The following is a 16928-nucleotide window of genomic DNA, read 5'->3' on the forward strand; positions in this document are numbered from 1 at the left end:
CCCGCTGGCAAATGCCATCTGCATCCAGGTGGAGAGGGACGGTGACAAGATGTTTTGCACTAAATCAAATGTAAAGCGTGAGGTGGTTGAAATACACTGTGCAGCACTCTTTAATAAACTGCCGTTCTGCACTTTCTATGCAAAGCTTTTTTTTCCTAGTGAAAACTAATGCGACAGCCCTGCAGTACCGACGGTCGCGTCAGGGGGGCGCTGCAATACCAAGGCGCCATCTCAGCAGTTCAGTTCGGTCGGTCTGACCGATTTCATGTTAATGTACAAATTACAAATACAACAAAAAACGAACAGCTGAGTAAAGACATTGCCAAAATGTTGTTAAAAATATTTTTTAAAAATGTGTTAAATAAGCCTACTTGTTGGCTAGATATATGGGGCCCACAGTACCAGCGTTAACGCTAGGGGGCGCTGTGACACCACAGCTTCATCTCAGTAAGGCTGACCTAATCGGGTCCCTCACAATGCAGCAAAATGTTAGTGTAAAATGTAGCATAGCCAATTAAATATGCAAAAAAGGGTTGATAATAAAAATACTTTTTAAAAACCACGGTGCGAAATTTGTCTGCTGCTGTTTTAATGACTTCATTGAGATGTATTGGTTACCCTGAGCTTAAAGTGTTCCTCTTTTTTTGACGTCAATAGGGGTCTCTGTTTCTCCATCACTCCATCAGGAGCGATAGATCGACAGATAGAGGGAGAGAGAGAGAACACTGATTGAAGAGATGACCTAATTCAGTTCAGGACGTCCCAAAATACTCGCGCATGCGCACACACACACACACACACACACACACACACACACACACACACACACACATACATTCCCATACACAGAGAGAGGGAGAAGCGAAATGGGGACGTGCAAGAGAAACAGATTAATGCGGCTAATCGAATCGTTGAAGGGCCCGCTGGGGAGATCCTGTGCGGACGTTCTCCACACGTTTTTACGGGCCCATCCTGGGGTCAGGCCATAAATAAGGCTGCAAAAGCTGGGCCCTTCCGTCAATTAAGTAATTACTGGCCAAGTGCCCTGCACAAGTGTAACTATTTGCACAACAAGTCACCCAATCATGACACAATTATTGGTATGTTGGGCTCTGAAACCTAATAAACCCGGCAAAAAAATCCACCTCTGACTTCCCGAAGACTTTTCCAGCTTCAGCTCTGTTTAATTGTTTCATGCTTTCCTTGCGCTCTCTCTCTCTCTCTCTCTCTCCCTCTGCTATCTGCTATCCATGCATGCAGCACACGACTGTGCCTTACCCAGTGGCAGGAATTATGGGTAGTCATTTCATGCTCAGACATGGTTTTGACTCCCCCCCACCTTTTTTTTTTCTCTATGACTGTTATTACTGTGGTGTGTACTAAAGACCCGGGTTAAGGATATTAAATAGAAGCTGCAGCCTTTCAAATTGTGTTTTTCTTTTTTTTCTTTTTTTGCTCAAGTAAGCTTCCTGGAAATATTCCATCGGAGATGCTTTTATTCTGGCGAATGTAGTTATGAATTTTAAAGCAGAGCGGCCTAAGTGAGGTGGAGAGGTCTGTGAGGAGAATTCTGAGTAATTCGGAAAGATTGGAATTTCTTGTTTGAGAAGCACTAAGGGGAGGGGGAGGGGGTAGGAGAGAGAGAGAGAGAGAGAGGCATATGTCTGCATAGCCTTAAAAAAACAGATACCCTTTTTTATATTCATGACAATATGCTCATGTGTGGACATTTTAAATAAACAAGCACTGCGGCCTCAGCTTGTGTGTGTGTGTGTGTGAGAGAGAGAGAAAGAGAGTGTGTGTGTGTGTGTGAGGATGATACGATTCCTGTCCACAAACAAATGCAGACAGACAGAGAGAGAGGGGCGGTGGGGGGGTTTGTGGACCATTGTTACATTTTCCGTGAAACTTCGAGTCGTCAGGTGTGAACAGGTCTAAACAGGAGGAAGGTCTAGTTAAAAATATATACATTTAAATTCAGCTGCTAGAAAAACCAAAAGAACAAAAAAAGCTCAAATGACAAATGAGAAATATAATTCAATTAGGAAGAACGGGGTTGAAAAAAAAAAAAAAGCATCCCTCATTCCTGCATGTTCACTTCCGTTGAATTGCTTCGATTAATTTGATAATCCAATAATGACAAAAGCGGCGGAATGCGCCTGGTGCGGCGCACGCTCATTTATGTTATCTTAAATTCACATTCTGCACGCAGCAGACGAAGGGGTCGTGTGGGAGGTTAGAACAAATGTGATTAGGTAAATTACAAGCACACCGCTAAACAGATAATGGGCAGGCAGACTGGCAGTCCAACACGCACCCGGCCCACATCGCAAAAAAAAAAAAAAGAATAAAAAAAATGAAATGAATCCCAATGGAGTACACGTCCTCTGTCCCTTTAAACCCTGCAAGTGTCCAAAACACGCAGCAGCCAGAACATGAATAACCTCGATTAACTTGTTACAAAGGATATCTTCAAGTTCATGGGAAGTATGGTGAAGCGCACGGATCCAAGCGAACGTCAGGCCTTGTGGTGTGTTCCCAAGGACGCGATCCCACAGAAGAGCTGCTGTACTCCTCACTCAGCACAGAAAAGTATCAGAACACACAGCGCATCACAGCTTGGGGTGGTGTAGCTGAAGGCTCACGTTAACCATGGAACAACGGAGGAAGGTGGCCCTGGTCTGGAGGTCCATGTCCGCTTTTTTTTTTGGTTTTTGGTTTTTGTCCATGCAATTTGCATGTGGACATGATGGTTGGTGGAATGCAAGCTAGAAGAAGCAGCATGGACCTACCACCTACTTAAGCAATGCTGAAGACCACATATGCTGCTTCGTGGCAGTACTGTTCCCTGATGGCAGAGGACTCTGTCGCATGCAAAAAACAATTCAAGGTGTAGACTCTGAAATCCCCAGGCCTCGTTCCCATTGAACATCTGTAGAACGTGCTGGAAAGGTCCCACCCCATCTGCTGCTAATGCCTGCTAATGTCGGGTAAGTGCTGCTTCCGTGGCACAGGGAGGAACCAGCACTACATCAGGCAGGTGGTTCCCAGGCAGGTCCTGGGTTCTAATGGTATGAGTGTTTGTGCCTCATCTTTTACTCTGGCACGTTCAGTGGATCACCTACTGCGACAGGGACATGTAGCCAAACATGTGCAGCCACCATGTTGAACGTACGTCTGCCAAAACCCATAAATAAATAAATAAATCCATCAAACAAATGAATGAGAAATAAAAAAAGGGCCCACATCACAGACTCCTCAGAACCATAAGCGTGGGAACCTAACTTAAGTCACTGAGTAGAACGACAGGCGTCCCGATGAGGAAGGATTCCTGTGGCAGTGACGTTTTGACACCACATTGCATTTGCAGACGCAGACTTTAAAGAGCTCAGTGCAGCTGGTGAGAATGCAGGTCTGGACGGCTCTGTTGATTTGGCATGTGCTGCAGGAGTGGGGAGGGTTCAGCTTCTTCTGGCTTAACCCTTCCAAGTTCACCGCATGGACCAATTGATCTCAATTCCCAAGAGCAAAAATAATACATACAAAAAAAAAAAGAAGAGACGCTTATAATGTGTGAAGGTGCTTCAGGTGAGAATGGGGCTGAATGCGGGCGTATTTCCTGCTGAAATGGACTTTCAGGGTCACCAGTTAATACAATTCAGCTCAGGTCTCGGTTAAATGTCCTTCAGAGCACATTCAATCCAACAGAGCTTTTAAATGCTGATTGGGCTCAGGACTGTCACTGAGTCACATCTGAATTAGAGACATAATATATACAATAGTTTCATCAAATTTAATGTTGTCTTTTCAATTGATTTGGATAATGATTTTTTTTGTCTCGCAATCCATTTCACTTTCAGAAGCACCTTGTTTGTACTAATTTAGCCACCCCCTCCTATGAATGGTCAAGTTTCTCTTCATTTTTTCTTCAAAGTTAGTCACAAAACACAACTCAATAGTTTATTTCTGCTGGATTCTGTGTGCATAACTACATACTGCTTTTTTTCAGTAACTATTTTTTTGGCTCAGAAACAAAGTTGGGTGTATAGAATTCCATAGAATTGACCCAACTGTATAATGTTTGTGACAATGGAATTATTCTAGAAAGCAAAATTACCTAAACTTAAGTAGGACTTAAGTAATGACATGAATCTTGATTGAAAAAAAAACAAATTAAAATCACAATACCGCAGTATTTTGGACAGGATGTCACAGTGTTAAAATTTGCCGGCGTTAGGGTTGTATACTGTACAGGCCAAAAGTTTGGAAACACCTTCTCATTCAATGTGTTTTCTTTATTTTCATGACCATTAACATTGGTAGATTCTCACTGAAGGCATCAAAACTATGAATGAACACATGTGGAGTTATGTACTTAACAAAAAGTGGAGACCTGGTCTCCACAGTCACCGGACATGAACCCAATCCAGATGGTTTGGGGTGAACTGGACCGCAGATGAAGGCAAAGGGGCCAACAAGTGCTAAACACCTCTGGGAACTCCTTCAAGACTGTTCAGTTACATAACTCCACATGTGTTCATTCATAGCCAAACATTTGGCCTGTACTGTATATATCCCCATATTTGAACCCGCAACCCTTCTTTATGAATCCCCTGCCCACTAGACCACCACTGCCTCGTGACACTTGCGTCAAAATCCAGGTGTTCAAAGTAATTTGGGTGACTGAGCATATCGATTATTCTTACTTACTTCATTTTTTTTACACTGGATGTGGGTGTCAAGAGAGATATAAAGCATCGACAAAAGTTTTACCAGTATAAAATATGCACATAGCATAACAGAAAAAAAACAAAAAAACATTTTTGCTAGTTGCAAATGTCAGTCACACATTTTTATATACATTTGACATAAATGTGTTGTAGATGGAAGTATTCTTTCATTGCTATTTATAAAATAAGTGCTTTCCAGTGCAGCAATATGTTGGTATTCCCTATTGAATACATTCTTCCATGAAAATGCACATATTCTGCTTATGCATCGTATATACCCCATATTCTTATTATAATTGTCAAGGCATTTACATATTTTAATATCTGAATTTAATGCAGTTACTCATAATGCTCATAACTGACTGCCAATTTAATCATCATGCATTATGCATTTGTTTACTGCCGAAAGAAAATATATATTGATTCCCCAACAAATGTCAAAGGCCCATACACTCAGTGATGCATCCACGCCATCACATTCTGCAAGATTCCGTTGCCATCAGCATTATTTCACTGCAGTGGCTTCATCTTAACCAAAATGGCTGCGTGAAGGTACCAGCACTATTCACACATGTAAATATGCAGAGATAGTGTGAACAAACAAATGCAAAGGTCCTTCTACACCATCACCATGCTGGACAGCATGATCAAGACTCCCAGGACAAGATGCACACTCCAGTCCCAGCTTTCACGCTCACACATGACAGCCACCAAGAAGTCCCTCCTCAACATCTTTTCCCCTTAAGCTTTGGGCCAGTCCAGGTCCCGCTTCCCACTTTTATTTACACCGAAGGAAATGCAGGAGACCTGCTTGATTACACTTCATTATTAAAGGGAGAATCAATCCCCACATTGATCTGTAATTAGGAGCTGAGGAAGGCTGCTACAGTCATCCTCTCTTCTGGCACAGTTGTCACGAAACACAGTATATCACAAGTTCTCTTCTTTTTCTGATTATGATAACCAGAACCTGAAACCTCTTTCTTGTCAAGGCCGCCCACGTTTCCTGCTGCTGTTTCAGCGCGGCAGCAACTGACAGACTCCGCGCTTGGGAGGCTAGAGAAGGGAGCAAGGAGGACATGAGCTTCAGCCACGGCTGACCCCCCCAACCCCCCTCCGGCGAGACACCCCAGCTGGTGGCATCTCGCTCTCATGTGGTCACGCTTGCTATGAGTGTCGACATGGAAACCAGAGGCCATACGTTACGTGACCACAACAAACAAGCCCAAGAAAAGGTGCTGAGCAAAAAAAAAGAAGAGGCAGTTCTACAGTCAGTTCAGAGCACGTTGCAACACCAAGCCAAGGGTGCCGCAGAAACAGAAAGTTTCCATGCTGCAACTTGCAAACTGACTTACCGTCTTAACACCACCCCGTCCTTATGCCCATCATGATGGACCCACTTCAGAAAAAAGAAAAATCAGAATTCATTTTACCGCGTGTTCAACACTTTCAGACATGGGAAGCCTTGACCCCTGCTTTTCTTACTCATCTGAGAAGAGACGGTTAGAGGTGGCTGACATTAAAAACAGAAAAAAAAAAAAAAAAAGAAGAGAAAAACGAAGCTTGAAGCAGCACTGAAAAGAAGGACATTTCATCTGCGGTGAATCATAAAAGCCTTTAATATTCAGCTTGTTTACAGAGTGAAGGGATAATGGGGAGGAAAATGATTCTTGACTTTGATCAACCATTCTACTATTTGGAGCTGCTTCTGACCAAGGGTGCAGTTAAAATGAGCCGTGAAAGCCAGAGGTGTCAGAGCAGTCATCACGGTCAACGCTTTATGGCAAAATGAATGCCATTTTTGCCAAAATTTCATCCAGGGTTTAGCTTCTGAAAAGTAGACAAAACAGTGCTGACCCAAGTATGTCACCCTAAGCGGTTTGTATACCAAATACAGATTTAAAAATGAAAAACAACTTAAGGAAATGAAATCTTGTTTCTATCTGGCAACACATTTGGTGGCCGACTCACTTCCATTGACCCATATTCCATGTTTTAATCTAGTCACCACCACAGACGTTTTTATTTGGGCCAGTGCGGTACTTTCTACCCTTTCCGCCCTTGTGTCAGAACTTTACAAGATGATGTGTCCCCAATCTGCCTTGAAAAATAAGAGGGGGGGGTTAAATTATGCCCAGAAATTAAAAACCAGTGCGCTTGGGCACAGTGCCATTGTTGTTGAAGCCACCTGTGCACGCTGTAGTTCTCTCCCTCTTCCATTATTTCACATTTCATTAAGAATGTATGACTGTGATTTCCACATAATGTGTGTCATATCACGAAATGGTGGTTCAGGTTTCCAATTGTTCAATAATGATCCATTTGGCCATTCAACACTGCCAGAGATGGTGACTGTGGAATGAATAAAACATCGAAGGAGCAGATTCATAGCAATTCTCCTGAACTGCATGACTCTGTAATAGAGGAAGCTGAAAAGGAGGCTGGTAATTTATACTCCTGAAAACTCTGGCTGTCCCTAACCAGCAGTCCTGCTCTGGTACCAGTTCTAAAACGATGTACGCAGAGATGTCGCTCATGTCACTCATCACAAACTCAGAGCTCCGTTCTATCAAAGCCAAATGCACGGTGAATTTGACCTGCTCAGAGTAAATGAAAAGGTTTGTTTTGATTGGTCCAGTCAATCAAATGGTGTTTATTTATACAGGTTTGACTGGACGGGGTTTGAGGGTGTGTGGCCACTTACGTCTGGATCACAGAATGGTGTGGGTGGGACAATGAAGCACACAGCTTCGTAAGTGCAGCTCAGTGCCCTTTTGGCCTTATACTTCCTTCTGCTGAACACAGCCAATGAATAACCTCAATAGCCACTTTGTCCGATACCTAATATATTACATGTGTGTATTTAATAGAATGGCCAATAAGCAGAAAATGTGCAAATAGTTTTTCTCTGAATGATCTTTCTGTTTCTGATTACCTAAAAGAAAATAACAGCAGGGGGACATCCAGTTCACTTTTAACATTTTTATTACAGACAAATAAAACAAAAGAGGCATAGTGACACAAGATGACCTTGCTGGTACAAAAGGAAAGACCAGCATAAAAAAGTAAAAAACAAAACAAAACAAAAAATCATCATCATTATCATCATCAAACCCCAAAAACAAACAAACAAACAATAAAATTCAATGTAGTAATAAGCAAAAAATGATCTCATTTGTTCATAAATAGATAGGAAACCTGTCAAACAATATTAAATAGCCAATGGGCAACTTGCAAAAAATGCTGATAAATTTTTAAAATCGTTATTACTAGCTTTACAAATAAAATTACTACAATTGGCAGGTTGTTTATTTATTTTTTACACAAATTAAAATGTCTTAAAAGTTATTCTTTATTTAAAACTAAAAATAATATGCTACAGTGGAAAAAAAACAGTTTGACTAAATGATCAAATGCATTTTATATATTTTTTTTTATTCACAAAAACTTAGGAATGAGATCAACACAATAGAACACCAAGTGAAGCTACTAGAAAACTATAGACCCACTGCTGCTTGAATGGGCGCTGTAACAATTCACATTGAGCACATTTTAGTCCACCTCTATATGTTGTATTGTGTGATTTGAGAGTCAGACCAGTCTAAATAATAATAATAATAATAATAATAATAATAATAATAATAATAATAATAATAATAGGGCTGTTTCTGTCAAATCGTGGTCCAGGTTCAATATTTTCTACTGCGTCATTTCAGCACCTGAGTCAACTAATGTCTGCATTAAAACCATTCCAGGCCTGGGTGTCCATAAGAGGGATGCTGGCCATTCAGGACCAGGTTTAGGCAGTCTTTGACATTGTCCCTGCTGAACATATAGAGCCGTGTGAATGCGGATACCGTCCGTAGAGCCGGATGCTGCAATTATTTTTTAATACAATTTTTTATTTAGGAACAAAAAAAGAGAGAAAAGAATACTAGTAAACATTTTTAATGCAAGACTGAGTGTGAATTGCCCCTCTGACATCGACCTGCACAGGCTGTTCCAATTCACAAACCTCTCTCACACGCGCACACACACACAAACACACCCAGACTCCAATGCATGTGTAACATGTGGGCAGGTACACACATGCACGCTTGGCGCACAGAAAAAAGACCATTTAAAATACAAGTCAATCAGTTATAAGTCATATGAAAGTAAAGGAGAAAGAAATAAATCATGAAAAGCCTGGACATGTTTCCCCAATTTGATCCAAAAAGTGATATTTACAATCACACTGTGACAGATCATAAAAGACCTCAGAAGGTCTTCAAAATTACAAAAAAAAAGTTTATGTTTCTTTATTTATTTTAACTTCATCGTAATCTTTATTATTTTTTTTTGCTTCAATTCAGCTTCAACTCAGATCATTCACCCCACCTGTCCCTCAATAGTATGAGGGTGTATATTTTACCATTGGGGGACTTATTTCACTTATTTACCGCTTTTCCCTGGCAAGTGCCTGTGGAAATACCAAATCTCTGACCAATGGGCTTAATGCCAGCAGTGACATGCTGCTGCTGCTGCCCTGAGTTCCTATCACTCAGCACCACAACACACGCCACACAGTCATCACAGTCACAGGCCATCCACCGCTGGGAAAAAAAGATGATTTAAAAGCAGAAAGTCTACATGCTGGGATGTTAATAAATGACCTTTTTTTTCCTTGTCCAAATTGAGTTTTTTCCCCCACTAGAGCAATAACATCTTATTGTCCCATTCAAGTGCTGGAATCTGCCAAGACCATATTCTACACTGTTTACTGCTTTTCATCATTTACCATTACTGCCCAATTCCAGCTAAGTAGAAAATTTACACTGGTGCACCCCCCTCCCCCGTATGGGTATATAACGGGCTGCCCGTGCTGAACTCATCAGAAAGTCATCTCCCCATGTTGCAGCACTGAGCCTGACACTCACTGGCAAGAAAGCAGGTAGCAAGCAAGAAATAAATACAACCATGAAACAGGAGGAAAAAGAAAAGGTTTCTTTTATCTATTTGAATTAAAGCTCAGTGACCCTTAAAGGGCAGTTCTGTTGTTTGTTTGTTTGTTTTTATATATATTTATACTTTTAATCTTTTCTTTTTTTTAAGATGAGTGCTCTCAGGTTCCAATAAGAAACCTTAAAATGTTTTAAGTGCTTGGCAAAAAAGAGAGGATCACTAGTAGTCTTCTGAACACACATCCTTCTAAAAACAAATGAAGAAACGACACTGAGGAAAAAAAAAAGTAAAACTGATGTTGTGAGAGGGGTGGAGAGGTGACGGGGACTCCCTGGTGTCTTTTACGCCTCTTTCCCTCCTCCCAATTCAAGTGAGGTAGAGTGGCTTGTCCCTGGCTATCATGCTGCCACTGAAATGGAGAAAAGAGACCACATGGTAAATAAATTAAATGAACTGTGATTGGTCTGTGTACTTCCCTTTTTAAAAAAAGGAAAATTAATCAGATTCAGGTAGAAAAATTGAGATCCAGGGAGATGTTTCTGGATTGCTCCGTACCTGCAGTGGTTTCCTCCGCATTCCCGATTGCAGTATTCACTGTCCCAGTCTGGGTTTTGCCCAACCACTTGGTTCGGGGCTCCGGGGGACTGGGAGCCTCCCACACTCTTCTGATATTCTGACTGTATGTGAGAGAATCCCTGTTGAACAGACCAGAGAATAGGTCATTTTTTACATTGGTATTTGTATGTTGATTATGTATTTGTTGACAGCTCTACACTTTAGTTTAGGGGCATGTGATCGATATGAGAAGGTTCAGTGGTTAAATTTCTATGAACTCATAAATGACATACAGACAAGCAATAGATTACTTAACGTTGTTAAAATGCATCTTTTTTCTGATATCATTAAATACTGCTAACAGGCTAGCCAGGCATTTTGTTGAAATGGGCGTAGATTTGTGCTGGGGTAATGCACATAGATTAAAAAAGAGCATCTTAATAATTTCGAATGTATGGATGTTGATGTTGTGCATCAAGCGCTGGTTATTTTATCGCTATAAGGATGGATGATGGATGAGGTACAGAATCGTTACAGCCCTGGTGTTGGCGTGGGTTAACATTACCAGCCTCTTTTATGCTAGTTCAGTCGTACCTGCCTTTTGTTTGCAAGTGTGTATACAGACATTTCTTTCAAAACATGGTATATTCACTGTGATTATTCTAAAAATATTGTTAATAAAGTTATTATTTGTAAAAACCCACCCCAACACTATCTGGCAATAGAGAACGAGAAACTTGGATGCAGCTGAAGCAAACACTAACCTGCTGGCCGAGGGGCGGGGAGTGGAGGGAGGCCTGTAGCCCCATCTGATGGGAGATGATTGGCTGTGACTGGACCTGCTGCATGCGGATTGGCTGGTTGAGGAGGGAGCCCTGGTGCAGGGAGAGCTGTTGGTGTAGGGGAGGGCTGATCTGGAAAGAGGAGGGGGGAGAGGCACTGAGACTGGGGAGCATGGAGGACTGGCCCAGCGGCCTGGGCAGCCCGTGTCTGGGAGCCCCGGCGTAGCTCTGGAGATCTGACAGGGGGAAGGGGCTTGGGCCCAGATAGGGAGAAGAGGGCTGTGGGGGCACGCTGTAGAGAGGTGGGTTGGGTGGCATCATGTGAGAAGGCTGGCTTGACTGGGAGCTTTTTGTCTCCACTGGGTCGTTGTAGGACTGAAAAAGAGGAGATGCCATGGATTAGATTTATTTTTGGACTATTAGATTAAAAGGCATGCAAATTGATTCATGGATTACAGTTGCATGAATAAAATATTTGATCAGAAATTTCATTTATTATCATTTCTATTCTACCAATTTTAAATGGCCGTATCTCGTTCATATTTATCGCAAATGCCATCATATAACACTCTCCGAGACCTTTTTATTATCTGTCAGAATCACTAGCATGATCTATTGCTTGTGGCTATTTGGCAATGCCTACATATATTGAGCAGTCTGACAGAAATAATCAATAAGTAGTTACAGATGGAAAGATGAAAGAATGAATGGATGACACTAGGTGAGAGAGGCATTTGTGGCCGAGCGAAAAAAAACAGATCCAGGGGTGAGGAATATGCCACATGCGTACCTCATGTAAGACCTCTGTCTGTGCGGTACAAAAGATTATAAAATGGTTAGTTCCAGTTCTAAATTTTGGCTGAGCCGGTACGTGCACACATGTGACTGCAAATGGAAAACGGAAGCCATAATACAATCGATGTGGTCATACACTTGAATCTCGATATAATTTTATTATAGCACAGCACATAGTTTTTGTGCTATCATATTTCTATGTTAATAGAAACGTTTGATTTAGCTTCAGCAAAGAAACAGTTCTATCTATGACCTCGCTGTTCCTAAGCAACGTTGTTCAGGCAGCAGTTATGGTCATGTGACACTGTGGAATGAGATGCATCTGAATTAATGTGCTCGCATCGAGGTACCAAAACAGTCTATGTTACCATAGTAACATACAGAAAGAGAAGAAAGACTACAAAATAGAGATGTGATAAATATTGTTCAAAAAGAATAATAATTCATCTGAAAAGATTATCTTTTTTTCTACATCTCTATTGTAAAATGGACAATAAGCAACAGTGCAAACTCACACCGCTACTGAACCAGCTGCCAACCCAGAATGCATTTCAGTCGTTTAGTTTTTGCAGTATTATGGGAGTTATGGGAAGATCAGTGTACAGCATTAAAAATAATAATGTTCTAATGTTTCCAGATTAATTGCAAGCGTTGACGTTTTAATGTGATACAAACACGACCGTTTTTATTCACAGTGGCTACTTTTATGTTGGTTTTGCTATTGCCAGTTTTAGTGTCAACCACAACCTTGTTTACAGTGCTTATTAATTAATTAATATAATAAGATTGTATTGATGATGTCGGCACCATTTTATAAAAGTGACAATTACAACCCTATGTTAACAACACTCCTGCGGCCCTGTGGTAAGGTCTGTGTGACACAGTGTGACACTAATAACCATGTCATCGTGTACTGTACGCCTGTGCTGTACCTCTGTACAGAAGAAAACCAGTATGAAACCAAACTTTTAAAAAGCCTGTTTCACAAAGGCGCGCAATTTCGGTCCTCGCTCGGGCTAAAACACGTGTTAACCGCTGTATGGAGTTAACAATGAGTTAACAGTGCCGACGCACAATTGCTAACAGGTGCACACTTAGCTGCTGAGGAGTCAACACTCTCAAAATAACGTTCCGTCTACATTCAATACCCCCCCAAACCTTACAAAAAAAAATATTCCCCTCTTCTGTTACATGCACAGATGCTTTCAATATCCTCACGTCTCAAAGTAATTAAAATCATTTTTTGTTCGTCTCTCCTACTGAATCGTTGAATATGCGAGTTTTTTTAGCACTTATTTTGCTGTTATTTCATTTTTTTTCTCCCCCCCCCCTTTTCAAAGCCTGCCAGTCCACAGACATATCAATCAAAGAGTGAGAGAAAAGCAGATTCTGACGGAATATTTAATTACATAAAATGAAGGATGAGAATGGGGTTTTAATAAAAGCAGCGATGGGAGTGGGCTGATGAATAACATATTCACGGCTTAATCAGCCCACTTGTTTTTGGGGCGAGAGAGCTCAAGAGGAAGTACAAGAGAGGGAGAGCAGGAAGGAGGGAGGGAGGAGAGAAGAGAAAAAGGGAGGGGGGCTTAGCATGGAAATGTAATTTGTGTTTTTCAAAAAGGAAACAATGGATACAAAATGAGGGGATTGAAAAGGTGTGTGTGTGTGTGAGTGATAGAAAGAGAGAGAGATTTGATGTTTGCAGTGAACTCTATTGAAACCTTCCTGAGTTTGGATGTATGTGACAAGCTTGTCTATTTTACACCAATCTCTTTCCTGTTAATGTCTTTTCAGCGTCTTTATTGAACAACGACAGAAGAGCAGATTGCACTGAATTGCACTTTATCAAATGTAAACCTTCATTAAAATTCACACGGGAATAAGCAGCAAATGAATGGGTGCCATCTTTCTTCAAGGTGCCTCAGATGCATTTTGCTCAGGTGTTAGAGGAACAGCAGGACTGCTGTATAAAAGGAGGCAGAGTCTGTGTGTGTGGCTGTGAGCCACTCCATCTCAATACCACACATAGGTAGCAAGGCATGCTGGGATTGTGGAAGAACCAAGGCTTCCTCCTTGGAAGTGTTGAGGGAATGGAACCCCATGCTATGAGAACGTCTTTCTTGCTTCTGTAACCTCTCTCTTTCTTGAGATTGTAAATATGTTGAGTAGAGAGGGTGTGTTCAGGGCCTAAATTTGCTTGTCTATGACTATAACACACACTCGTCTCTGGGCAGCCCCTCCCCTGAGGTTACCTGAATTCCCTGTCTAATTTATCACCCTCATATCGCCGCTGACCCATGGATATCAAAGACATGACCCCCACCGTTACCTTGGAAACCAGGCTGGCTCGGTACGCTGCCAGGGCTTTTAGGTACTCCTTCTTCGCCGCCTCTGTTTTTCTCTTGTAAGCCTGTGAGAAAACAAGAACGCAGTGGCGATCAGAGATGGCAACACTGACTCACACATTCACCCTTTCAGGAAAAAAAAAGCCAGTCAGACAGACAGACAGACAACATGTCTGTCTACACCACATTAGATCATCATGGCCTTGAAATTAAAACCCATGAATCACTGATCTGCTGGGACAGCAGGCTCTCTAGTAGGAACTAACTCATACACAACCACAGACACACACACACACACACACACACACACACACAGAGACAGGCACATAGTGGAGATGTACATAGGGACAAACCTTTCTACCACAATGTTAACAAAATGATCACATAAGTACATCGATTTTAGGCTAAATAAGCTCCGTCTCGTTTAAATGAATGTTTGGTGTTAATTCATCAAGATATTCTGGAATAACCTTTCACAGGTTTATAGGCACAGTTGAATTCAAGGTTTATGAGGATGTAGTGCTCACATATGGTGACTGTTACTACCAAATTAGGGAAAACATACATAAAACTGTAGTTCTTACCCCACTCTCTTAGACACAGAAACACACACACACACACACACACACACACACACACACACACACGCATATAGTTCTTCAGCACACTTCATTGTTTAACCTTGGCCTTGGCCATCATAAGACACATTTCTTCTGAAAATAATAGTTGCTGTGTATAGTATGTGTTTTAAATATCTGGCTTTGGTCAATATGCTCCTCAAACATCCACGGAAGGCTATATGAAACTCAGCTCTGTCTCCACCCTTCACAGGTTCCTGCATTAGAGTTTAATGCCGGGTTTCCAGTTTATCTCTGTAATTGAATATGCTGTATGCTTTCAGTCCGATGCAAGCAGAGACTATAAAAAAAAAATCCTGCTATTCCTCCCTTAGCATTCCTATTGTGGACTCCATTAAGGAAACACATTGCTTTATCAGAGTGGATGTCACATCAAAGCAATGGGATGAAAAAAAAACAAAACAAGGACAACAGCACATATCTTTAGGAAACGGCAGTCTGCATCTGGAGAATGAGCCACGAAAGAAGTGTTTAGATCAGGAATTTTGGCTAATGTAATAGTGTGTCAATCATTTGCCATCTCGGCATAATGGCTCCAATTCTGTCTCCCGGGCAAAAAAAAAAATGTAAAGAGAAAAGAAGGAGTCGCAAATCAGCGCTGCTTAAAACTGATTTATTGCTAAATTTATGCTAAAAATATAATGTACATTTTCTGTCAGTTTGCAGCGTTTTTTATAGTTGATGAGAAAAACAAAGTGATTTAATTTGAGGTAAAGTACGACGTCATTCTGGCTGATGTGAAAAACAACAATGCCACCCCCCACCACCACCACCCATCAATGTCTCCAGGGGGCTTATTAAACTGCATAGAATAGCTATGCTGAGATTTAAGCATTTCCATATGGCCATTATGGCGCGTGGTCAGCCACAGGAAAGAAAAAACGCTAGAATTATCCACAAATGCTTGCGTTCCGGCCGCAACAGAAGACACGTGTTCTTATACACGTTGTCCGTCACAGAGCAAGTACCGGAGACAGAGGGCTCCAGCACACACACACACACACACACACACACATACAGGCCTGATTTAAATTTTTTTGTTAGGACCGCATTTATAAACCCAAATCTGCTAAACTTAAATTCAAACTACCAAAGGCCTTTTTTTTAAACTACTACTATGATTGAACATTTTGTAAAAAAGTACCCTTTTTCACAAAATCCATTATCCATTATAAGAATATAGATACATGCTCACTAACACATATATACATGCCCACTTAGACAGTATAGTATGTTATGTAGTAGGTTATTACACAAACACATGCAATTTCATATATATATATAAATATTACACAAACTGTTTTATATATTGTATCTATTGTTTGTGCAGAGCCTAACCCCCCCCAACACACTCTCACTCTGTCTCTTTCAGACCATCCTGACTACAATCATGCATACCACCCCCAACACACACACTCAGAGCATGCGCAAAGTAATTGGGCTCATGGTATACACAACCCCCATTCCACACACACACCCACACTAACCACACTTACTATAATCATGCATACTGTCTCTATAGAAGGCCATCTCCAAAACACACACACATTCACTTGCACACACCACACTCACACACACTGCACATGCAAACTGTACCCCACGCATGCTTATCTTTAATAGAGTTGCAAAAACAGGAACTTATTATATTATTACACAAACTCACACACTGCGTGTGACAGATAGGAACCCTACAGTGTCGAAATGGTTCTAGCACACAGCACAGTCTAAACTCATTCTCAAAAAAACAGTGATTAAAAAAGAAAAAACACAGAATAAAGCCTTATTACATTAATACAAAGTTGTGACCCTGAAGTGCCGACACTTAAATATTGAAAGAGGTAGCGCCGGCTTTTTTTTTTTGTAGTGAACTCCCAGCACTCCCAGCAGCTTTAGTTTCAAATTAATTTAACTGAGCTAATGAGTCGCCGAACGACAGCTACTTTTAAATAAATTACCATGCCTAAGGATTTCTAATTATTCCAAAGTGAGTGGCTTCATTAGCAATTGAAGCCGTCAGAGGCTGCGGGTCGCGATGAATTAAAAATAACCGCAGAGCGCGGAGCATATGTTGCGGTCGTAATCCCAACATCACGGGTGTCCCGGTAGAATTAGCTGGTAATTGTACCTTAATGAAAT

At 41.3% G+C, this 16928-nt stretch overlaps 1 protein-coding gene across 5 annotated transcripts in view; it reads right to left on the reverse strand.

Moving 5' to 3' along the window:
• Nucleotides 1–7697: 7697 nt before the first annotated feature.
• tox2 (TOX high mobility group box family member 2) overlaps nt 7698–16928 on the reverse strand; it is a 103308-nt gene continuing 94077 nt past the window's right edge. For all 5 annotated transcript variants that reach the window (XM_028999442.1, XM_028999441.1, XM_028999444.1 and 2 more), the window contains 4 exons: nt 14139–14219; nt 10994–11386; nt 10230–10369; nt 7698–10083 (listed from right to left, as the gene is read on the reverse strand). In XM_028999442.1, coding sequence (XP_028855275.1) covers nt 10041–10083; nt 10230–10369; nt 10994–11386; nt 14139–14219 — 657 coding nt within the window. In that variant the 3' untranslated portion in view covers nt 7698–10040. The remainder of the gene's footprint in view (nt 10084–10229; nt 10370–10993; nt 11387–14138; nt 14220–16928) is intronic.

Source organism: Denticeps clupeoides, chromosome 12, assembly GCF_900700375.1.
Source record: "Denticeps clupeoides chromosome 12, fDenClu1.1, whole genome shotgun sequence".
NCBI lineage: Eukaryota > Metazoa > Chordata > Actinopteri > Clupeiformes > Denticipitidae > Denticeps > Denticeps clupeoides.